General features: G+C 35.7%; 1 protein-coding gene across 5 annotated transcripts in view; it reads right to left on the bottom strand.

Annotated features, from left to right (window-relative positions):
* Positions 1–3888: 3888 nt before the first annotated feature.
* Positions 3889–25978, bottom strand: part of MDFIC (MyoD family inhibitor domain containing) — a 49631-nt gene continuing 27541 nt past the window's right edge. For all 5 annotated transcript variants that reach the window (XM_051627839.1, XM_051627860.1, XM_051627846.1 and 2 more), the window contains exons 4-5: positions 19337–19612; positions 3889–7484 (exon numbers count right to left, since the gene is read on the bottom strand). In XM_051627839.1, the coding sequence (XP_051483799.1) occupies positions 7237–7484; positions 19337–19612 (524 nt within the window). In that variant the 3' untranslated portion in view covers positions 3889–7236. The remainder of the gene's footprint in view (positions 7485–19336; positions 19613–25978) is intronic.

The following is a 25978-nucleotide window of genomic DNA, read 5'->3' as shown; positions in this document are numbered from 1 at the left end:
GAGATACAAGTTCAGTATGACGTAGCCTTTTTTCATTTACATGTACATACACTACAAAAATACTATATTTCTGCTTTCAGATGCTATAAAACCTAATATCAGCTTTTAAATGATGTGAAACATGTAAAAATACAATTTTAACACCAAAAATACATTCTCAGCACAAGTTTTTGTAACAAGACTTGCATATGCAATACATGGAAAAATTTAAAAATCATTTTGATGCATTATGAATCACCTGTAAAAAAATAAATAAGTGAAGACATTCTCAATTTTGGTAAATATTTATAGAGCCAAACAATATAAAGTATATGTAACAATCAAATTTCTAGTGAAAATGTGTGCAAGTAGGTTTATTTTGAAAGGAAAATTTCTACTCCCAGTGTCATACCCAATTAAATTCTCCAGGTAATGACCCCATTTGCATAGAGAGCTGAACCCACAAGTGGGAATTTTAATGGGCACACCACCTGAGTACATTAATTGAGAGTGACACTACTTGAACTAGTTTTGTGCTTACCCCACTGAAAATTCTACTCATATTATTTTTAATGTCAAGCTACAAGTCAAATTTCAAGATGATGGATTTGTTCTTTTTTAAGCATTGAATTTGAATAAAAGAAAGCTTTAATTCTGTTATGCATTGCATAGCTTTAACTAATCTGTAGTTCTGATTCTCACCATTGCTTCATTTTTTTACAGTGATTGGAATTTAATTTTATTCATTAATTTGTGAATAATTAGATAGAAAATAATAGCTTCAGCACCTAATTGCTTTTGGATTGCTGTTTAACGTACTTCTACCAGAATATGTGTTACAGTTAAGCTGGCATAATAGTTTACTACAATGTAATTGTGTAAATATGTTTAATGATTCTGAAGAAACAAGACTGAATATAAAATTTCTGTCATAGATACCTTAGTTTTCTTAAACTTAACCCCTTTAAAGCTTAGTTGCAGAACACATTACTGATGCAGAGAGAACAGTTGTCAACAGTAGTAGGATCCTTGCACTGTGTTTCCCTTTATCCTTCATATGCTACTCGTAATGACCTTGAAGTCATTGTGGATTCTAAACCATGCCTGTTAGTCTGCAATAAATGTGTAATCAGGGTGTCTCCCCCTCACATGGAGAAACAGACAAATGAAGTTCCATTCCCTACCAAGGAATGCAAACCCATGTTGTTTAATAAATTTCTTTTTCCTATCTTGTTCTTACTAGTCTTCATTAGCCAAAAGTAGCATAGAATCAAAAAACCTAACACATATATGTCACCATAAAGGTATTAATTTTAAAATAATGTACTGGTCTTACTCTTGTGAGAACAATTTCTAAGATGGCCAGTTTGTGAGATTCTGCAGAGTCCATCTCAGCAGAACTTTCAGTTCTTTATTTCAATGAGCAAGACACAATCAATGTATTTTGGACTTCATATATCCAAATATAAACCACTGTTGAGCTACAGTTACTTAGATATATTTCAAAATTCGAAAGCTATCAGTTTCACAAGTCCATTTGACTAGGAGGTGCAGGTAACAGTCAACACAGAAAAGACAAAGAAATAATTCACAACATGACATAAATCTTGGTATTGGCTTAGACCTCTACAGTAAAAGCCCTCTCAGTTCTCTTTGGAAAACAACAATTAAAACAAAACATGACAAAAAAACAAACCAACCACTTTGTGATAAAGCTAAAGAAACAAAGGTAGGCATTTTGGAAAAAGACTGTAATGTGAGACACATACCAGTTGGAGCACAGCATATTCACAGTGTGGTTACTGTGTAACTTGGAGATGAGACAAATTGCTGAAGCCTACACCACTGATTGAAGAGCAATTGTATAATGCTTGGGCACCAATTACATACCCTACTGAGATGATATAAAGAGCTTCAATTATAGTGGAGTATTTCGTCAGCATATGCATATCAGAATAAAAATTAGTAAGATACCATTGGTATAAAAGGTATTGCACAATCTTTCACCTAACATCCCATTTTTATGAGTATTGAATGGTAATGCACTAACAATTGCTATAATATACTGACATAAAGGAGGCAAACAGAATTGCATGTAGTGTTCTATTAAATTAAGATTTAAGTGAGGTGAATGGATATACTAAAAGCCACACAGAGATTAAGATCATCTAATCAAATTCAACATCTGCCTGTTTTGCAGAATGGTAATTCAAATAAATTTTTCTCTTTCCAACTACAGTAGATATAGCCCACCAGACCACAGACTTCTAAAGAAGAGAAAGGCCACCCTTTAGTGTCGCTAGCACCATTTCTCTGGTAAATAGCATAAACAAGTGCTTATAAGGAGGCTGAACTTTGTACAAGCAATCAAATTCACATACAAGTATACTGAGAAGAGTGAACAAGTGCATAGTGGAAACGGGTGTACTATTTTATTGAACTTTTTCAATATCCTGATGCTATAAAATTGAGCTAATGTCCCCTGGCTCTCTTTAGAAGGTAAAAGAACTGGTGTAAGACTTAGGCAGTAGGAAAATAAAAAAGATTTATGCCTGTAGGACTCTAGAGCTACTGTTCTCAGCATCAACACTACCTGAAGTCTTCTAACATTTGGTGTTCACATACATATACACAGAGAGAGAATGCAGAGAGTAGAAATATATTTCATGTGGGGTCTAAGGGTAAGATTTCAGATGTATCTGTTGCCTCTCAGAAAGTTACAAGTCTGCTGACAAAAGGAGCTTTACTGTGAAATACATCAATACAATTGGCAGAACACATATCAGATATAGCAATCATTAAGACAGTGTGTAAAAAATGTGGGAACAGCTCAAAAAGCTCTTCACTCAGATTACTTTATCAAAAGATTATTTTATAAAAGCAATGATTCACTAAACTCAACAAACTGTTCTTAATACAAGTACTATAGCTGAAATATTCAATATTCAATCCAAAATCTCCCAAATGTTGACTGCGATCCCTCTTCATAGAAGGCACTTATTTCTAGAAACATTACGTATTGTAAAACACCTGTAGAAAGTCTCAAACAAGAACAAGTCTCTTTCAAGAACAATTACTTTCTGAGGGAAGTTCAGCACACAGACTCAATTGCAAGACTTTATGGTACACATTCAAGCACAGAATTTCTGTCAGTTTTAACATATTACCTCTGTAAAGCACAGAGGAGATAAACTAGAATTATTTTAGACCCTCTAAGGGCCCACATATTCACAGGCATGGTAGAATGTTCAAGAAATATAAAAAAAGACACAGAAAAACTGGTGCAAAACAATGTAAATATGCAGCTTCTACAGTTATAAAGTAGCATAGGCATGTTCACACTTTGCTTAAGCCAACATGAAAAAAATCTTTGCATAAGCCACAGATGAAGTTGTCTATTCTATCTGAGTTTAACCCGATTTTAAAAACATTCCTTAGTTTAAAATTGTGGTACTGTGTGTAACTCTTCTGTTTCATAGGTCACTGAGGACATTTGACCTTAATATGTCTACTGCAACACTATGAACTGACTACACTCTGTGTTTAGCTTGGTTTTAGTAAACTAAAGATTGTTGCAGCAGATACATTACAATATTCTTCATTTTGATCAAATTTAATCATTACTGGAACTCCACATCATTAATACAATTAAACGAAGGAATTAATTTGCCCTCTTAATAACAAACTTTTTTTTACTGTTGGAGATTCATGCTAGTGCAGCTTCCAGCACCTGAGTTAGTTTAGGTCCACCTGTGAGACAACTCACCTGCACTGGCTCATCCTCCGTGTAAATCAGCCAACAGCCAAAGTCTTCAGGAAGTGTTTTAACAGACAAATCACAAAGAAGATATGAAATTATCATTCAGAAGAGTAACAAGGGCAAGACTTGAAGAAGAAGGTATCCCAAAGTTTCAAAATAAAGATCTTTATTTCAAAATAGTGTTTGAGAATAGCACATCCAGTTGATAAAAAAAACAAACAGCAAGTTACCATTTTTTTCAAATGGGCCAATTTGCCGAACTATATACTGAAACACCGTACAAGTTCACAAGAACTATTATAAAACAGACAGTTAAGTTCTGATGATTTATTTTATTTAAACTATATTTTCACATTTAACTCCTTCTAATTCTGCTTGTTTTAATTACACAAGGTGCTTACAAGATTGCCTATAGTGAAAATTACAAAACAGAATTTAAGAGTATAAATATAGAAGGGAATTCCTTAAACTACATACTAATATTCTCTGCTACAAAGATACAGTTTACAAAAGTGCTAGTAACTCTATGAAAAACAGTAGCAGATTACATTTAAATGTCAAAAAATAACACAATTTTTTTTTTTTTTCCCCCAATGGTCCATAATACTTTGATACTTCTAATCACTATGAGGATTAATAAACACTATTTTCACTTCCAAGTATTTCACAAATGAAGTGGGAAAAGAAATAACGTATCTGCATATGTGTCTGTCTGCAAGTATGTGAGAGTCTGTACACATATGCATTTATTCATGAACAAAGTTTTGTAATTATTATTTGTATTTTAACAGTACAGGGAGTAAATGCCTAATAGTAAATTAATTTCCAAGGTTTCAATAATTTCAATAAATCATAAAAAGCCTCTGAGTTCCTTTCAGGCAAGATTTTGTGTGGAGCAAACTGCATAGATAAACTTTCACACAGAAACAGGACTCCTTAGGTTGATATTTTCTTTTTTAAAAAACTATACCATCCTGTGGTAAAAGTAATTTTTACAAACATTCACTATTCACTAAAAGCTTCATATGCAAGTGTACAGTTTTCCAAGCACAAAACTGGAACTGTTCCAGCAGGGCACAGATGTCAGGACAGGTGACTGGAAGTCCTCTTCTCTGTACCCAAGCACAATCAGACAAGAAACAGCCATAATTAACTTCTCTGTGACCAGAAGGACATGAGGAAGGACAGTTCACGGTGCTGCCTAGCCCAAGAGAGCATGTCCCTACCACCATGTTGTCAACCATAGACTTACAATGGGCAAAGCACTGTCTAGACTTTTTCCAAGGTGCATCAAGTCCCAGTGCTCACTGTGATGCCCCCAATTTCCCCAGAGGCAGTATGCCTTACAAAGGCAAAATGCCTCCAGGCACTGCCACTCAACCAAGGCACCTCTTCCCCCTTCCCAATGTGGTTTAGACTTTTAGGAGTCATAATTGAGCCCCATGGGCCTGATTCTGAGCACAGGGAATTTATCAATTTAGGGATATGATTCCTTATTAGCCTGCCTATTACCATAATACATCTTTGTGCTCTCTAGCTTGTGCTAAACCAATGGAAAATTCTGACACTAATGGAAACACACTTAGTTTATGCAACACAGATCTGAATCTGGCCCATGATAAGAATAAAATCTTCTAGTAACTATCAAAACCCCCTAAAAAAACAGACAAGAAACCCTCTGAATAAATCTGCATTGCATCAGAATACACCACAATATTGCAGATGTTGAGCATAAACACAACACCTCCCAGCTCCCTAGTGTAGTTGAGGATTCAGCTATGTTACCTTCAGTGATAACGTGCAGTAGTAGGCACTACTAGTCAGTGTACACATGGAGAAGCTATGGTCACTATCAGACCATTTGTTGACTTCGCTTCACAATCCTGTGATCTTCAGCTCATCACATTTGCACAGATTGAATTAAGTACAGTGGAAAGAGACATTTATGGTCTGTTTACTCAACAGAATCATGCTATTGGCTGCTGTTGAGATGTAAGAAGGTCTAAATTTTCGTAATTCAGCAATCTACAAATGCGAAATCTGGAGTGTAGAAAGATAGGAAAGTTTAAGTATGTGAGATCAAGACGTGTAAGTGGTTTACACAGAAAAGTTAATGAGCTATAGGCATAGACAGAAGAAACTAGCTGATGGTAAAGAAAATGGATACCATTATTCCCTAAAACAGGGAATATAAAAAACCCATTATATGTTGGATCAAATTCATTTCACATATCAGAGACAAAGAGAGATATTTCTCAGACAACCTTCATAGTATAACAAGGAGAAAGTTGCCCAAGAGATCCTAACTTGTATTTTTCAAACATTTTAAATCACAATCCTTTTACTTTTAAAGGATATAACATTTTTAAAATATCCTTTTTTAAAAAGTTATTTAAATGTAACACATTAAATGTATCTGGAAATAAACTTTTTTGCATTTTCTTTTTGAATTCAATTTCTTGATCAAGTCTTTTTAATTTTGTCTTTACATTCTGCTTGAATTCTGCCATCCTCTGTGGATCCTTCTCACACAGTGAAGAAATAAATACTACGTTATGTGATATTAGCCCTAAAGCCACAAATGCTGACAGGTATGTACATGTTTAGATTCTTAAGTTAACTTCCAATAATCTCAATTGTATAGCCAAATTTTGAAGATTTAATCTATTATTCTACTAGTCTAAGGAACTATTTCATGTCTACACAGATTTCCAATGTCTCTTTCTAAAAAGAAACATTTCAAGTAACACTAGTACTGAAGTAAAATGTAAATTCTCTATTCTGTCTTGATTGATAACAAAGAAATCTTGGTACTCTAGTCGATGGCAAAACTTAAATTGACTTTAGTTTGCCAAATGTTCCCACAGTATCAATACTGACAATGGAGAAAATACCAGGAATCTCTCTCAAAACAAAGAGATACTCAAAATAAAAGAAATACTGCCAACGTGACCACTGTTGCAAAACAACAGTAGACTCCTGATGCTGACTTTTGAATTGTTTCAAATAATTGAGCAAAGTTGGTTTCATTCCAAAGAAACTGAAATAAAGACTTCAACTTTCCAAATGCATCTAAAGGCATGTTATGGAGGGAGGCATTCAAGCTTTTTAACATTGAAGCAGGTAAAGCAAATACTTAAGGCTTTGCTCTGTAGCCTCTTCTCTGACCAAAACTTGTCTTTCAATTCAAATGGCAATTCTGCCTGGAAACAGCCTGTGATATCAGGCCCATAATTCAGTTTCAATAAAGCCTTCCATTTGCAAAGCCAAAAGAAGCTGGAATGTAGCTTGAGCTTCACATACAAAACTATACAATTTGTGTTAGAATACAGATTTGACGATTGTGTTTTTTTAAAAAAAAAAAAAAAATTATATATAGGGAATTAACAGTGCAATACCAGTCAGTTGTGTGAAAATCTTACCTTGTCTTTCTTCAAATGTATTTAAAGAAAAGCTCTCCAGTTTTATAAAGAATACAATAAAAAGGGATAAATATTTCAGGATGGGAAGCAGATCCCACAGCATTCCATGCAGATCTCCAAGCAATCTGAAGATTCACAACATGCGTCCATTATGCCACAGTCCATATCACACGGGCAGTTACAGTCATCCCCCACCTCGTCCCCACAGCAACAGCAGCAGGCCTCCGATGTGCAGATGCCACAGGGTGCTTGTCCCAGAACAATGTTACAGAGGGTGAGAAACTCACAAAACAAGCAAGCCAGGATACAGTGAACGCAGCAATCTTCATAGGTAGCAGTTCAGTAGCATATCATGTATAAACAAATAAAAACAACAAAAAAGGAAAGAAAAAATAACCAATCATTGATATGCTGTTCTAAATCCAGATAAATCACGTTAAATAAGTAGCTGAAAGACAATTATTCAGAACAGACATAATAAAACACCACAAAAACCATGTTTGCCTTCTTCAAGGTCACTTTTGCAGCCTAACTTGTCTGCAATTCAGTATTGGTTTTGATGGAAGTTTCCTTTCCTGACTTCACTTCATGCAAATCCCAAGTACCAAACATCCACTTAGATAAGCTTCTCCAGTCATTTATTATGTAAAGTACCTGTATGTAATGTCTTCAACCATAACTTCTTCCAGCAGGCCCATAAGTGATTTAAAAAAATATATCATCTTATGAAGGAAACTAAAACTATTTGCAGCCTCTCCCAGTACAGCTTGCCCTTCAGAATCTGCTTTGTTTGGCTCAATAGTTAGAAGAAAAATAAGGGAGTTGCCATATAATTTTTGCTTTCTTTATAAATTTATGCACACCTTTAAACTAGCATAACAGTAACTTACATGTGTTTCTGTACTTTCAACAGTTTATAAAACATTCAGTCAAAACAAGTATTTTTCTCTTGCCTTTCTAGACAAATCTCTTGGCAATCCTTTTAATGTACTACTTTAATCTTTAGAGTTGAAAACTACACCAGAACACAAATACCATATCTGGTAAGTACTGCTAAATTACATGAGGCAATTGAGGTGCTGTCCCATGAACTGTCAGTAAAAAATATGGAACCAAAAGAGTAAACATATGGAATAGCTTCAAACAATTGATACACTCATGAGACATGACAGGCAAACAGAAAGACTGGAACTAAATGTGCACCAGTGAAAAGGAGATTGCCGGAGTGACATACTCAGTTGTTTTCACCTTCCTCCACCTGATGTGTATAAAGCATATGTAATTTGGAAGAGGCAGTTAAAAGAAAGATAATGAAAACTTAAAAATACAATAAATATTCAGGCTAGAAAATACTGGTCTTTGCTAGCCTCAGCTTTCATTCTTCTCACTGCTTGCAAGCCTTGAACTCCTTTAGCCACAAAGAGCTAAATATTGGAAAAACCTTCTGGGGAAAATATCCTGCCCCATCTCATCCTTTCCCTGTCCCTACAGTCTATCACAGGTATCTGCTACGAGAAGCCAGCAGGAAAGACAGGATACTGAGCTATATGGGCATTTAGTCTGATCAGCTACAGACATCATGTTCTTAGAGTTCGCAGGCTGGAGACTGCTATCATAGAGGAAAGACTGCACTTACTTGCAACAGTAATACAAGTACCAAGCCTCCTAAACATATTTAAAATGTCAAAAATTGTGGAGTAACCATGACAAGTATTCTGATTGATTCAAAGTACCTTTAACATCGCAGAAACTTTGACTGCAGGACAGTGTAGAGATTACTTTACACGAGCACACACAAATACTTACAGTAATGCAGAGATGAAGGTTCAGACTTGCAAAATCTGTCCCAGGAAGTAAAGTAACTACCTGAGCTCTCAGCCTGCACTAAACACCACACTGCTGAGGACTGATTTCTCCTACTTACTACATTACTTGGATCCAAACTTAGCTTGGGAACACCTGTACTCTAATGTGGTCACAGTCACAACATACAGAATGAACACTTATGCTCAAAAGAAAAGATGGGAATATCAGGAAAGCAAGAAGGAAAAAAAAGAAAAAGGCATCCTCAAAAAACTGTAATACTGTGCAGGAATCAAAACTGAGAGGAAACCATAGGTAAGATTGAGCTGTTTTTAAGGAAAGCTGTTGATTGTATTATAAGGCTGCTTTTCCCGAAGAAATACTGTCACTAAATAAATGACCTTCACAGAAAACCCAGAAGATATTTGAAATAAAGCTGGGGAGTATCAGTTCACTGAAGAGGACCAAAGCCAGACTGATAGCAATTAATTAGCTGGTTGTCATGGAGATGGTGTTAAATTTGTTCAGGTACAATCTCCTTTCGTATTTTCTTTTAATATGAAGGAAAAAGATAAAGAAGCCAAGAGTTGTATCTTAGAAGCCTTCATATTTGAGGAACTGTTGTTTTTGCTATTTTGCATCTTATAAACACAGCTGAAAGAAGCTAATACCACAACAAAAAGAAGCTAATACCACAACAAATATTGTTCTACAGATGTTTTTTCAAAAAAAACACCATCATAAAACTTTATGTGTATCAGTATTGAAAATAAGATGCTCAAACAAATCTTCCTTGCTTCATGCAGGGACATGTACAATTGCAGTGAGATAAACAAACATTCACAGGAATTATATAAAAATTTTTGATGGACAAGAGACACAGTCCATGGGTTTAAAAAAAAGACATGCACCCAGAAAACACTGTCTGGACCCACAACAGGACTTTTCCCTCCTAATCTAAAATAACTCATCAACCTAAATCGATACAAGGAGAGTCTGTGCTGATTTAAATAAAGGTATTTCAGAAGTAAAACCCATCAAAAATGGTCCAAGACTCAGAAAACTATTATGACCATTAGTGATATGATGAAAACTCTGTGAAGAGTCTTTCTTTCCATCTTCTTTGCTGACTGAAACCCTAAGAAGATTTATTTACCTCCTGTTTATTTTTATTTCCTCCTCCCTGGATTGCAAAACTTATTTTCCATTTAGAAAATCTTTATATAACAATTTTACTTAACCTACACAAACACTTAACATAAATTAAAGATACCCTTTACTGCTCTCCATTCTTGCAATGACTCATTTGTATTATGAACTTCATAATCTTTGATCTACATTTCAAGGACAAACCTGAAATAATCATGCTTTTATATCCTTCATGTTATTGACTTTTAATAGCTATCCAGATAGCAATTATTTAACACACGACAAAGCATGCTGTAGCCCCACCTAACCTGCTGAATTCAGAATCATGACTCTAAAGGTCTCTGTAACACATTTGGATAAAATGGGTGGAAGAATAATTTCTTCCATGTATGACTTCTGCTTCTTAGCTTCTTATCTACAGAGGTAATTATAAGGAAAAGGAAAAGATACAGTCACAGCTGTTTTTTGTAATAATAACAAATCTACATGCTACACAAAACTCATACATCCTTCTCTAGCATCCATATTCCTATGGTAACCTGTCAGTTCCATAGAAAAAATTATACAGCTAAACCCTCTTCCTTTGGCTGCAGGGTGTCATGATCAGTGGAATCCAGACATGAAGGAGATGCTATATTAAACATATGCTAAATGAGATTACCTCAGGTTTTTCATTACCATGTTGGAGATCACTAGAAGACTTGCACAAGACTCCCCAATAATTCTTTCCTGCTTCCAAGACCAAATAGACTATTTAAAATTACAGATTATTTTAAATTTCAAAGCTATTTTAACATGCTAATAATACAGACTATACTTCCACTCTTTGACCTTACCATATCAAAATCCTAATATTTTTTGCAGATGAGTGAGTAGTGGAACACATTAATACAGCTGGGACTAAATTTAATTCATATATTCGGTAAGAATTTGGAAAAAAAAGGTAAATTTTATTATCTTAATGTCTGATAAAATCTTTTCTGGAAAACTTAAATATATTTTAGTCTTTTCTGATAAAGATATGATATAGCACTATTGGTTATGACACTGTTTTACAGTAAAGGAAGGCTAGCTTAAAATTATCTGTTTCTTTACTTTTTTTTTTTTTTTTTTGAGAATTAAAAGTTTTCTCATTCTTTTACCATCAGATATACTAATGCAATTAAGAATCACAGGTATGTCTTCACCAAGGATCAAACTCTGTCTGCCTTGTTATTTATGATGCAGCACTGTTGAGAAACAATTAACTCTTCCATTTTTTGGGCTTCAAGTTTTCATTAAATACTTTCACAGAGAAAGAAGAAATTATTCCATGTCTCATTATATAAGCCCACCATTAATGAAGCTGAGCTTTTTTATTAGGACTTAGGCACTACACCACACCAGTCTCAAATTTCCATTGCTTTTCAATTCCTCTATTGAACTTTTCCTAATTAATGTAGAAATGCTGCACAACAGATTGGCAGTACACTAAAGTGAGGATGTGAAGTGTCAAACACTGTACAGAGGTATAAGTCATACAAAACCCCCCAAACACCTGCCTTAGTTCCTTTATCAAATGCATTTGACTTCATCAAAACAGTATCACATTTGTTGACTGACTCAAACTCCCAAAACCTATGCTGAATGGCATAAATTATGGTAGGCTTGGTTTGTAGACAATGACAGTATATTTTATTAGATCAACACACAACTGGGGAAAAATACAAGATTCCAGACACAAAAGTTCACCTTTGATTATCCTTTCATTTTGCCTGGGATGAAAGTTAGCCCTGAAGCCAAAAGGGTCAACCCATGCAGCACTTTTAAATACCAATGTAAGTAAAGCTGCTTCCTGAGTTCTTTGGCATACTCCCAAAAGTTACAGATTTGCTAGGACACTTCATCAAAACTGTTAAACAGTGCCAAGGCAAATAGAAACCCAACCTATTTGTCCAAGTTTTTGCTGCTTATATCATACACACACACCCAGCTACTTTGTGCTCATTTAACCAAAGAGTGTATACAGTACATGTAACATCTACTTTAACTGGTTTATAAACAATACCACAGACAATAGCCAGACAAGAAACAACCTCACACTGCCTACTGTTATTCAAAGCCCTGAGGGCCCCACTCTGTACCTCATCCCAGTTGTTAACAGTGAGACTCATTTAAGGAAAGAAAAATATCAACAATAAAACAACTTTAATGTTTGTCCATGCACACCGCTTCTTTATTTTTAACATTTCTGTATACAGGTATTACCCTGAAAATCAATTCCTTTTAAATACTGAAACCTATATTTCTTTCATTTAAATTCCCTTTTATCACCTCCTCTTCAATTTTATGAAAAGGTGCAGCTCTGTTTAAGTAGCAGACTTTGAAGAGAACTATCAACCATCAAAATTGTACAGGGGACGCAGAAGTTAAACTGAAAAAAGTACAGAGAAATACACATGCAGGCTGATCTGTGCTGCTTTTGTAATGTTTGACACTAACTTGTCATAAACTGACCCAATAAGCTTTCATACCAAGCAGGCAGGTCACATATGATAAAAGGTTTTCATGTCTGCAGTGGTAAATAAGCTCACTTACAGGATGATGACTTTAGTCAGCTTCTTACTAACCATATTCACTGAGTTCAGACAACTCAAAACAAATCTCCGGGCACTCTGCTGTCTCACAGCAAGAATCAAAAAGGGCAAAACCGCAATCAAAGTGGCAGCTGAAGTCTCAGCAGGGGTTTACTCTGGGCCCTGCAGAGCCCTGAGCAGCAGCCCCAGCAGGTGCTACAGGCATCCTGGTGGCACCAGGCCTGCAGCAGCGGGGACGAACATGCTCTGCCGATGGTGGAGGCAGCGCGCAGCCAGCGAGCAAAGAGAAACCACCCCAGCACAGGCTTCTAAAATGTGTGCATTACACAGAGGTGGGACATCAACTTCCTGAGCAGCGGCACACGCCATCACTCCACCGTTCCAGCCTCTGCTACCCATGCCCTTCCAGAACACTCACTGCACCCAGGAAAATGCTCAAGATAAAATAAGAAAACTAGAAAGAACAAACTGACCTGTGGCATGGAGTACAGTTAGCCCTAGATAACAGAGCTACATTTATACAAACAGGGTAAAATACAATTACAAAGCATAGTATACACGCTATCTCAGCATTTAAAAATAGGAAACTATCATCTCTATTGATCAAGAAAATTAAAATGTTGCCTGAACAGGCAAATTTCACTGCAAAGCACATGAAAACTTTCATGAAAGCTTATATTATAAACTCTCGATACAGAGATAACCTCAGGAGAAAAAAATTATTTAGTTGCATAGGGATATACTAAGAAATGTGACAATTTTCAATATTTAAGGCTTCCTTAGAACTTACAGGTTTCATTCCCCTGGTTCATCACTGCACTTACTGAGACTAGTCAGGTGCTAGCTATACCATGACCTTATAAAACGGATACTGCAGAAAGACCTTTTTCGTCACAAGTTCTGTTTTCCATTTGCTTATGTTATACAACATGTAAATCACCTCCAAAGACTTCTATGCAAATAAAAACACACACCATGCCTAAAACACACCAGTCTCCAAAATGCCTTCTTGAAAATTACAGGTTTGACAGTATGATAATGTTATTTGCCTTCTGCCTGATTGACAACTAGGTTCTAGGCATTCATGGTAAAATGCATGCTCATACCAAATTTCAGTAAATAAGACTAACCCAATGACACAACAGTATATAAAAGAAAACTTACTGCTGCTCATGGCACTCAAGAAAAAAATAATAATTAAAAAAAACCAAGCTGTTTGAAATCATATGCCCTAAAGTAAAGCTTACTGGAAGCTATTTTTCAGTTTATACAAAATTATCTAAAACGAAGTAAGATGCTTCTACTTATTACAGAGATCTGCTACCCTGCTAAGAGAGCTACTCACTACTTTCTGAGATTCTGTGATTTTTCCATGTACATGCACACAGTGGTTCTTAAGACCCTGGCTTAACACAAAGGCTTTCTAGTAGACTTGCTTTCTCTTTAGTTAAGCCATCAATATCACTTGGGATACTCTAATAAATTAATTTAGGCAGCACAGGAGTTAAACAGTACCCACCAACCCCATGCTTGGATTCAACATCTGGAACAGATGAAGTTGCATGATACCAAAAAGAAAGGGAAAAAAAGTCAAATTCGAATGCACATCAAAATGTTGAATTTTAAACAATGGTTGACCACTTCGCTAAGATCAGTAGCACAAAATAACTAGAAGGTTGAGGAAAGCCTTGCTCCTGGAAAAGCATGAGTGATAAATATGGTGGCAAGCTTACACTGCCTGTCCTTCACCAGAGTCTCCACTTATGCTGCAGGCTTTCTTTACGTACTTCGTTCCTGCATCTAGCCTTAAGACACTTCCTAAGACTTATCTTGAAAAAAATATCTCGAAAGAAGATGCCTTCTAGTGCCTCTCTGGTTTATAGAGCCTGGGAAGGAAAAAAGTGAAGATCTCACTGTTCACACAGGAAGCAGACTCATGATCTGTTCACCATAGTTTTACGAGATGCTCTTTCCTGATGAATACAGAATTGTGTATGCTTTCAGCGCTTTGAATATGTGAAGTACCACTCTAAACTCAAATAATCACAAATTACTGCAGTTGTAGGAATTACCCTGACATATGGATTAACTTGTGAGGTAACAGTAACTTGTCCAGAATTCAGAGTTTCATTTCAAAACAGATTTAAAACTTGGATTCCCTCTGTCCATCATTAATTTTTTAGAAATTATTGCTTTGATTGAAAAAATGCATTACATCAAGCTTCACAAGGTTTTGGTAGGAAAATTTGGGTTTTTTTCCAAAATCCTCAGGGCCAACTGCAGTTTGCCCCCTCCAACTCCTAAATTAAATTCCTCTTTCATCTCTAAGTTGCCCAGGCTCTTCTTCCCTTTGCTCCTCCAACTCTGCATATGTCATTACTACTTACTTTCCACTTCTCTGATACACATATGTATTCAGTTACCTGTTTTTTCCTTCATTTCCTAACATCTAGATTTACTGTTCAGCTGTCTCGTTGCCATCTCCTTTAGATCTTCTCCCCTCTTTAAGTTGCTTTGGACAGGTACCACTGCCTCCAAACACAGCAGCTAGACTGCCTTATTTTTATTTATTTACAACTGCTTTTTTGGTTATCCCCAGTTACCTCTGCCCTACACATAATAGGTGCAAGAGAGTGACAACTCTCTTTGCTAGTGGTCCACTGACCAAAGTTTTGGAAGTACTGTGACACCTCTGACATAAATAATTCAAAATATAATCAAAATCTCTTTGAATTAAAGAAGTCTTCTGTTGCCTATGTGCACTGAAACCTATCCAGTCCCTTTGAAAAATCTTTAGAACTGAAACAGGGTTTTAAACCTGCATTTTAGGAGAGATACTCCTACTATTTCATGATTCCTTTGTTTTTCTGTAGTTAAGTTACAGAGCTGAGTAGACTCTCTTTAGGGACGTTTGGATTGATAACAGATGCAGAGGAAGAGCAGAGCTGGTGAGTGCTCACTCTTAAGCCTCAGTGCATGTTAAAGTGTATTCTGGAGTGCTGACATAACTCCATACACTACAGACTCACAGATTTTAAAAGCTTTTATACTGCTGTTACCAAAATGTCTTTTACGTTTTAAGCACTTCCAACACAACTTCAATTCTGAAAGGTCACAAGGTGTAATCTACAGCTCCAAGGGTAGTTTGCAGCTGGAACAATTAATAAAAAAGTTGTTAACTATAGCGTGGGGATTTTGGGGGAGCAGGGAACTGGGAGGCTTTATAGCTTACATTAGGACTGTCTAGCATTTTTGAGACCAACAGGAGCAGTACTGACCTTCATGGGAAGATGTGATAACCTGGGTAAAATAACAATGGACTTCTTTTAGCCTTCTGATATTTATACTGAAGTCTGCAATATATCACACAGCATGCTGCATTTGCTAACCTTTTAAAAAAGCATAAGCCCAAATAGGCTCCTGCACAGGATAGTTGGCAAGCCTGGGTGTTTCCTGATTCTACCCTGCTTCAAGCACAACCAGGTTTTCTGTTTTGTCAATAGATAAGGTGCTCTAGAGCGAAATAACTACCAGACCTGGATTTATTTTGCATTACAAATAGGTGTGGTGCTTCAAAAATACTCCTATCTTCTAATTTAGGAAGAAAAAAGAATATAGCTTTTGGGAGGGGATAAGAAAAAGTGAACAATGTTTTCTCTTTTCTACAGTCTAAACTCAGCTTGATGACCAGAATTTTCACTTCTCGTCTTTCTGAGGACATATTGTATTTCTTTTCTCTGGCCACTTTGTTTCACTTAAAAAACACGGATATTCTCCTGCCTGGAATATAGCAGAGCACTCAAGGTAGTAAAAAAGGCAGATCAAGTAAAAATACATGGCATGTATTATCAGATAAAATAAATAAATAAATAAAAGGCATGCTATAAATTAGATTATAAAATCCATGGTCGTACATAGGGAATAGCAAAATTAAAGTGAACTGGAATATCTGGAAGTGTTCAAGTGTTCAGGTTTACCTATCTTTCTTTCTACTAAAATTATCTGGACACTATAGGAAATTGAAGTAGATGAGTTAATTCAGGTGATTGAATATTCAATACCCAGTACAAAAATTAATATTATTTGTCTCTTTCTGCATAAGAGTACATAAAAATCTGAATATAATTTATATTACTATAGTGCATAGATGTGCCCAAACACATGGACACCTTCAAGCAAAATCAAACTCAGCAGCTCTTAAGTAGTAACCAACGGCTTATGAGGTTAATATGATACAAGTTAAAGCAAAGCCAAGCCGTTAAGCAACATTGCAAATAATTTCCATTAGTTTCCTATCTTTTCCATCTTCCTGTAAACTTTTTCAATAGTTTCTACAGAAATGTCGTTGGATCAGAAGAAACAACTCTCACAAAAATATCTCTCTGCCCACAGAAGTATGATTCATAATACAAAGAAGCTGCAGAAGTTAGGTTTGAATTGATTTTGAAAGAGTGTCTATACAATCCTCAGTCAAAGGACTTACTAGTGTACTTTTCTGGTTTTGAGTAGTTAGATGTATTCACCAAATATATATATTGCTGCTTTAAATGAAAACTGTGAACAAATAATCTAGGTAATCATATCAAGTGCTTTAAGTGTAGCTTTCTAGAAGCAGCCATAAGGGATTAACATTTCTTAAATTCATAAACACAATTATGTTTAATTTATGGATAAGTAATTTTTCCTTAAACAGGGATCTCTTCTTTGTGTTATTTTAGGTATTTCAGCTGACCATTGCCAGAGTCTCCAGTTAGGCATCTTATCAAAAAACAGATGGATGACAGAACAAAATACACATACATTGTTACTTTCTGCAAGGTAGCAACTTCGTAAGAATATTACTTTTAGTCTACTGTTCTCTCATGCAGTCTCACAGAATAAATTAATGAAAAGCTAAAGAATCTATCAGAAGGCTTATGTGTGCATAAAATAAGACACAAATACCCTAGATATACTTTAATTATTGCACAACAAAATTTGCGCTTCACTCAGACTGGTTATCAGAAAACTTAAGAGCAGCAGATATTAGTTGTGTGGGTCAAGCTTTGTAAGTTACTGTGACAACACAATGTAATTCTAATCAAACATAACTTAAAAAAATTCAACATTTCTGACTGTAAATAAAAGATCATATGTTGGTAGTTTCAACCAACTAACACAATCACATGTTGGATATTAAATCAGGTATCAGAAATTACATCTATATCTGAAGGTATCTTATTAATTTTCTCCTCAATCATTCAGTAATTTGACATAATCATGGCCAAGGTTATTAAAAGCAAGCAAAAAATGCACTAACTGTATTTATTCCAATAAACAGGAAAAAAAAAAAGGAAGTGCTTGCCATAAGTAATTGTATAAGGACATGGCAGGCACCATCTCTTTAGAACTCCATAATTTTTCACAGATTGGATTTCCTGCATTCAGAGGCCTGCCCCTTGTCACATGAACAGCCCTAGGTCTCTTGACCTACAGTTTTTTTTAAATATAAAAAAAATACCAGTCTGAATTTTACATAACAGAAAGAGGGGAATATAGCAAGTATTAAGTTACGATTTTGGCAAGAGATGTTAGAGGACTAAAAGTACAACAAAAATAACAGTAGGTTCTTGAAGATAAATATAAAAACAAACCATAGAAAGGAAGACTATCCCACAGAACAGTCCGAGACAAGCTCACAGATTCACTCAGTAGGTTTGATTGAAGTAGCTGAAGTCAAGAGAAGTCACTCCACTGACAACAGTAGGCTTTACTCAGGCCACTATGTGCTGTCCTTCTGATCCCTCTTCCTTTCATCTAGGCTGAGAATTCTCCCCTTTTCACTGTATAGTACTGCTTCCCATTTCTCTTAAGAATCTGTGTCTGTACCCACCGCTACCAGAGTTTTTTTTAACAAGTGCCTTCCTCAAACCAATAAAATTTATGGAGACTCTTCACCCTTCTTCTAACGGGCAGGAGCAAAGCCCATCGAGTACATTAGTGCTAATGGGAAGGCAGTGGATTGAGGTGAGGCTCAGGAACTCTGGGACCATTAGAGTAATTGCAAGCAGTGAAAACACACACACAGCTAAAATGTAAGGGAAATATTTACTTTTGCTAATGTAAGCTGTGCATAGGGAGTACGAAGCTTTTTCCTGGAAATTATTTACAGCCCAGATATAGTAAAAGGCACACTGAACACTGAAGCACAGGTCTAAATTTTATTTTCTAGTGTTCAGACCTCATGGCTAGTCAGAATATCCACTAACAGAACATTTTCAAAAATAAACACTACCCTCATGGAGCCTGCCATTACTGGATTTAAGTATTTACTATGTTTTGAACTAGCGCTTTTGCATTTTTTTTTCTGGTGTGTATGTGACCATGCTGACAGGAGTGTTTATTAGTTCAGGATACTACCTAGTGAGACTACAACATTATCAGACTATGTTGACCATGTGTTCAAAAGCAAGAAATATCCCATTGCTTTAATTTCCTTCAAATACCTATATTTTCCTTTGGGGAAGTAACTTGTGTTTTATCATAATGAGTCATGCTCTTCAATTATTTTCAGTTGATTTTGCAATTATTAGTGAGAATGCAGTTTGGCTAATCTTCATTCAGTCTTTATTCAGTTTGGGTTTTTTTTAATAAGAATTTCTGCTTACCTTCAGGTGAAGTACCTGGCTTTTGAGAAAACACAGAGCTTAGTTTACTCTTCTTGCTGCTGTTGCTGTTGACAGACAAGGTAGACTGAATTTTTCTGTGCATTTTTTCTGAAACAGGAGCTGAAATCTTTCTGTTGTCTGCAGGTGCGTGCTTGACCCCGCTGTGAATTCCACTTCCATTACTCAGACCTGTGTAGCCATTTTGGATTTGGCCACTTTCTTCCTCACCCCTTTCCAGTGCTGAAGTATTTGGCTGAGGCAAACGCTGAGGTTGTGCTAAAAAGGAAATAAATAAATGGTTGGATTAATTTGAAAATTTGTAACACTTTAGGCTAGTCTGGGAAGACAACTTTTGCTGGATTAAATAATAGACTGAGAAGTTAACACTAATGCATCAAAAAAAAAAAAAGAAAGCAAAATTATCTCTATATTTGAAGAAGGAAAAAAATCAGAAATGGGAGAAAAAGTGGCAAAGCTGAGATAAACTTGAGTTAAGGGAGCCAAATGAAAAATGGAGAAAATGCAACAGAAGGAGAGAAAAAAATGTGAGAGACAAGATAAGGCCATAGTAACAGAAGTAAAGCTGCAGGATGTCCAACCTGCCAGTCATCAGAAACGAAACTGAGTGACAAGGTAGGGACCCCCTACAATGAGCCACCACAGACCAATCTATTTGAGAAGAACAGGACTATCCAATTTAACTAACACCACTTGGAGCTTAAATTCACAAGGATTGTGGATTCTTGGGAAGAACAAAACCAATCCAAACCTGTGTCTGTGGAGGAGGTGATCCAGTAAACAGAAAGAATGTGCATTTAAACACCATATGGCTGTGGCAAGTCAGAGTCCCCACCTGCCCAAAATCCTCAATTCAGAATCTCAGATTTTTACAGGGCTATAATGAGCCAGTTAGGGCTTTGATGGCAAAAAGCCAAAAATGGTCAAAGGAAAAAACCACAAAGCCTGACAAGGCAGAAAACTGCAGTGACTTGGTAAAAACTACAAGAGTATGTGTTATAAACCCATTCTAATGAGAGCGCATGAAACTTGACCATTCTTTGTTTAGCTATTGTATCATAAAGGAACATATTTTTAGTAACATGGAAAATACATTGTTTATGTATTTAAATTCTGTACCTAGAGAAAATAAAAGATGGAGGAATTTTTTTTTATTATTATTATTTCTAATGTAAATGTTCCTAATTTTAAAAGTACTTTCTAATTAAAGACTCTTATTTAGGAAAAAAATGCAGACTGCATTCAAAATAATTAAGCTATACACAATTGTAACACAACAAGATTTCATAATCAAAAATCATCAGCCCAATCACTTCTCCTAATCAAAACACTACTGTATTATGCTTGGACATAAAGAGATTTTCAGACAGTCCAATCTTCAACTATTTATAAATCTGATGTCAAGGAAATAGACCAGATTTTACTGAACGCTCAACTGAAGAGAGATTAGACAATGCCAGGAGTAAAGAAAAACAGTGCTGCAGCTCATTCTTTTTTCAGATGACTCACAGCCATTTTCAGATTATTTCACAGTATAGCTTCCTATTTAGATTACAGTGTGTCCAAGGTAACAATATGTATAGATAATAATTATTAGCTTCCTCTAAAAGCAACATCTCCGCTGATGACTTCAGATACAAGTGACCAAACTTTCAGACAAATATCACACAGACCAACATAGTCTCTAAGAAGACTCAGTTCTGAATTTTCCTAACAAAACATCAATATTTCTCTTTTATCAAGGACACTTGTGCCATTCTCAAACTGATTCCTTCAACTACCATAAACTTGTCCAGATTAAACTTCAGATGAGTCCCGGTCATGTTCATAGGCAAAACCAGATTATTTTCATAATCTTTTAACTGGTTATCTGTTTGTTGTTTTTTGGTGTTTTTGTTTGATTGGTTTTTTCCATTTGATTTTTTTAGTCACAGAAACTATGATTTTAAGAAGATATCCTAGACTACCCATATATATATAGGCTGCAGAAACCCTGATTTAACCTACTTTACAAAAGTGATAACCTTTTGTGGCAGAGAAGAAAGGGAGAGATAGGGAAAACATTTATGCTTTAGCCTGCCCAGAAATGTTGCAGAGAAAACAAAGATCATTCCCTTCCATTAACAGCAGTAACTGTTCATGGACCTCCAGCCCAAGAGAGCAGGAACACAACATTTTCAACTAACTTGTTGCCTATATGTTTTTGATGGCAGTACAAAAAGTGCTTCTCCTTCAGTTTTGCATTAGTGCTTGCAAATTATGAAGAGAAGCATAAGCAAGGCATTTTCTGAACTCCGCAATTCTGTTTGTAGCATATATTCTGCCTGCATTTCCAGTCTATCATAAAAGTGCCAACACAAGTTTTTAGGGATCCTGAAACAGGATTCTTTAAAAGTATACTACCAGGAACCCTCTGTGTAGGGCACAGCTTTATTTTCATTATCCCGCTCAAATGCAAATTGTACTATTCAGAAGAATGCTTTTCATGTTCCACGTCATGATGTTTCCTCACACTGCACCACTGCCTATGTTCCCAACTGTGAAGTGATGCAGTTGCACCGATAACCTAGAATTACTGGGGGCGGGTTAACCTCCCTCAATAAATAAAAGCAATAGACTATACTAAAAATTATGTATGTCTGGACAGGCAAGCTTCTAAAACTGAGTTATGACCTTTTCCGAGCCAGCTAAATTGGCAGTGGCAGCTCACAGTTCTTTGGATATTTTTGTTGCTTTGCTACAAAATAATAACTTGACAAATTATCCTAAAGTCCATCTTCAAAATTAGGCGTGTTTCTGTCACCCTGTGGGTGAATGGGAAGTCTTGGCAAATCTAAACAGTCATTTGTGTTTGCTTCTGTTGTTATTTTTCAGGTTGTTTTTTTTTGTGGGGAGGGTGGTTTTGTGTTTTGTTTTTTCAATAATTCCCTTCCCAAAGTACTCTTACTTCAGCCTTTTAGCATTAACATACAACTTTTTAGCTGATTGGCTTTACAGTATTCACATGTGATACGCAGGTCAAATCAAAATGGAATAAACCCCCAAATGGATTAGTTATCTCAATTTAAATTTATTTTAACTTTATTGATAATTTTGCACTAGGGAGACTTGAATCTTATGGTTAAAACACACTTGAAACCAATTAGGAACCATATGACTGCGTTCTAGCATAAAGAACAAAAGCAAATGACAGTTCCAAGATTAAGCCACAACCACTCAGTTTAAAACAGAAATATTTTTACCTTATTTTTTAAAGGTTGTGTATATCTTAAAAAAAAAAAAAAAAAAAAAAAAAGGTGTAATATGGGGAATGACACAATGCTTCTTAAAACACAGTGATACCCAGGGACTCTCACTCTCTCTTTAATGATCCACTGCTCTCATTCAGCTGTCTTTCTTTTTTCAAATCTTTACATATGTGACAGCTCTCAAAAGTAGACCATAGACCATCTGGCATTTTCAGAGGTGTAACTTGTGCAAATTCAGCTCTACTGGGAACACAATGCTATCTTCTGCCTGCGTTATAAAAGATACAATAGAATGTAGAACTTATGAGTTGTTTTGAATTATTCATTTTTTGCCTGTATATTCAAGAAATTTTACAAACTCTGCATTTTGTACTACATAATCACATGCGTTAAAGGTACAAAGAAACTTTTTGACACCTCTTTTCTACAGAAAGATGGCATTTTGTTTGATATGTGAACATTCAGAGCCTGTTATATCATTCTAAACAGGCCATGTGCTGCTACAAAAGATCCCATTTTACACTCTATATATGAGCAAAAATTTTATTCTTGATATTCAGTAACTAATGTAATACACATCAAAATTTCAAATGAGTTGGATGAAGATTCAGCATCTTCAAATCAGGATGGCACTGGTCACTTACTATATGTTAAAGATTAAAAAAAAAAAAAAAAAAAAATCATTCCTCGCACAACATAGAAATAGTCATTTCAGACATCCACAATGAATAGTTTCAAATGTCCTAAGAAATACTGTGCTTTTTAGGTTAATATGTTTTTAATCTTTAGCAAAACCCATAGATTTAAGTCAATGTTTTACACAGTGCTAACACTAGTGGATTTTCAATAAGAATGATAAATATTGGATTAATGATTCAATAGACTGAATCTTTTTTGATAGAAAACTAGCAGATAATGTAGCTAGTAATAACTATACATGAATCTGCTGCCTGTGGAAAAGCAATAAAAAAGCAATATATTGCTATAGCATATAATCTATTAGCGTGTTTCACTGCTTCCTTGTCATTGGTTTCCTTGCAAAGTGGACCTTAATACAATAACTTTTGCTGTTATTTAACTGACTTTCCATAATAATTTAATTGTGAGGTTACTATCTGGTGAAGAAATATTTGAGTGCTAAACATTTACTATGGTTTTGATACTTTGGAAGTAACTCTGCACATTCTCAGTCAGACTGTAAAACACTTAGTGCAGTTTAAATGAATATGCACATATATATATATATATATATATGTGCGTGTGTGTGTGCACGCTGACAATACATTGTTTACACCTTGCAAAATAACAGCTATACTTGGGAGAAAAACCCTGATGAATGCATTTAACAGAAAAATGTATGTCAACACAGAGAAACTCTGAACCAAAAGTGGGCAGTCTAAGGTCTCATTAGGGACTGAAGACTAAACACCAAAACAAATATATATGGAATACAAACTGCTCTGAGTCAAAGTGAATCAAAAGAAAACATCAGGAGGGCGTGAAGAATTGAGACCACTAATTAGTAACCTAATCGCATCAAAAGCAATTCTAAGGCAGCTGATACAGATGCTAGGTCAGCCAATACCACCAATGGAAAAAACACTTTCCAGTTTACTGTCTGGGTCATCTGACCACATACCCAGAGAGGTAAGAATGCTGTTTTTCTTCACTTATGACACAATAGTTTATTACATCAGATCCAGCCACAGAAGCAGTATTTTTGCAGGTAGAGTGGGGAGGAATAAAAATGCACAACTCCTGGGTGTAAAAAAACATAACCTTTGACATTTTCAAATTCTGAAAAAAAACACAAATATAACTTCAGCTCAAAACACCCCAGATGCTTGTCTGCCTCCCAAAAGAGTTGCAACCACATAAGAGGATGGACTCTTTTTAGGAAATACAGAGGTACTGCTTGGGTCCATTAATGTTGACTGACAAGATCTACATGCTAATTTGAGCTTGGGAAATTGTCTGATCTCAGTGGTAGCTGTTCCAACTCACTCTGCATGGACCACACGGAAGACACTACATGCAAGGGAGGTAAGAATCAGGCCTCCGTATTTATCAGTGCTTCTTCATTACACAGACCTAAGCTGGAGGGGAAGAATAAAAAACATGACAGATAGCTACGGATTGCACAGTAAAATCAGGGGCTTCCTGGATTCTAGAGTAAAATTAAGGTGATTCCAAATTGTTTCTGGAAAAAACATCAATTCCTGAGTAGAAAGGGCAACATTTCAAGCTGACTAGCAGAAAATCTTACCTTTTAAAAAATATTACAAATTGTATGCATTCATATACTCAATAAGCACAAAATTTCAGTGAAGCTGGGAGAAGTTAAATCTCTCAATCTTTCTCCCCCTCCTCTTTTCTAACTAAAATCCTGACTAGTCTCTACATGGATCTTCAAACTACATCAATAGTTTCCTCTGCCTAGGTATCCAGAATATTAACATTCAGATTACAAGACGTACCTCTGAGTCAACCTGTGTAGTGGCTTTTGTCAGCAATTATTTTTGAATATTTTCTAGGACATAAATAGCATATACTGCAGCTTCCACATCACAGAAGGCATACATTAACTAAATAACAAGGTACCATCAAGGTACAATCTATCTTTTAAAATCAATTTTTTATACTGAATTTTTTATACCATGCTGACTTTACAAGGAAAACAAAGTACTAACTAACAGCATCAACCACCTTTTTAGAATTGCTTCTTGTAAGACATAAGGACATCTTCAAAATGAATACAATATATTATTATGAAAGAGGATATCCTTTGTAATGAAAATACTGTGGTAAAATTGCTGGTACGAGTTTTACAGGACCCACACTGAGAACACTTTGTTAAAATACGTCTGAGAACACATCCAGGGAACACCAGGTATAATAGAAATGGGGCTGGCAGGGGACAAAGGGAAAAGACATTTTATCTCATCAGGTCTCAGCTGGTGAAGGGCTGACAAGAACGGCAAATGCATGTGTGCTTGTGTGTTTATGGGTTGAGAAGGCAACCCAAGTGCACAAGAAGATGCCAAGACTACTCTTAAATCTGTGCAAAGACACCTGCAGTGCCTTCCTTTGGAAGCACTGCAGGACCTTACACACCCTTTGAAGGGTTGCAGGAATTGTATAAAGATGTCTTTGACATAACCAGAAAGAAGCAGTTACCACAGGGAAGCATGAAAAGGGCTAGTAGGCAGAGGTTTACAAAGCAGATAGGCATTCCCAGTGAAAATGTGTAGCAAATTTCTATTTATACAGCCTCTTTCCAGAAGTGATTTTACAAAATGAAGAAACACCTGCTGATTTTTTCTAATGATAGCAAACAGCAAATCCTCAGCATTTTTTTAAATTACCTATCTTTGAA

Source organism: Apus apus, chromosome 1, assembly GCF_020740795.1.
Source record: "Apus apus isolate bApuApu2 chromosome 1, bApuApu2.pri.cur, whole genome shotgun sequence".
NCBI lineage: Eukaryota > Metazoa > Chordata > Aves > Apodiformes > Apodidae > Apus > Apus apus.
The sequence above is the reverse complement of the archived record's forward strand: the minus strand, read 5'-3'. Positions and strand labels throughout refer to the sequence as shown.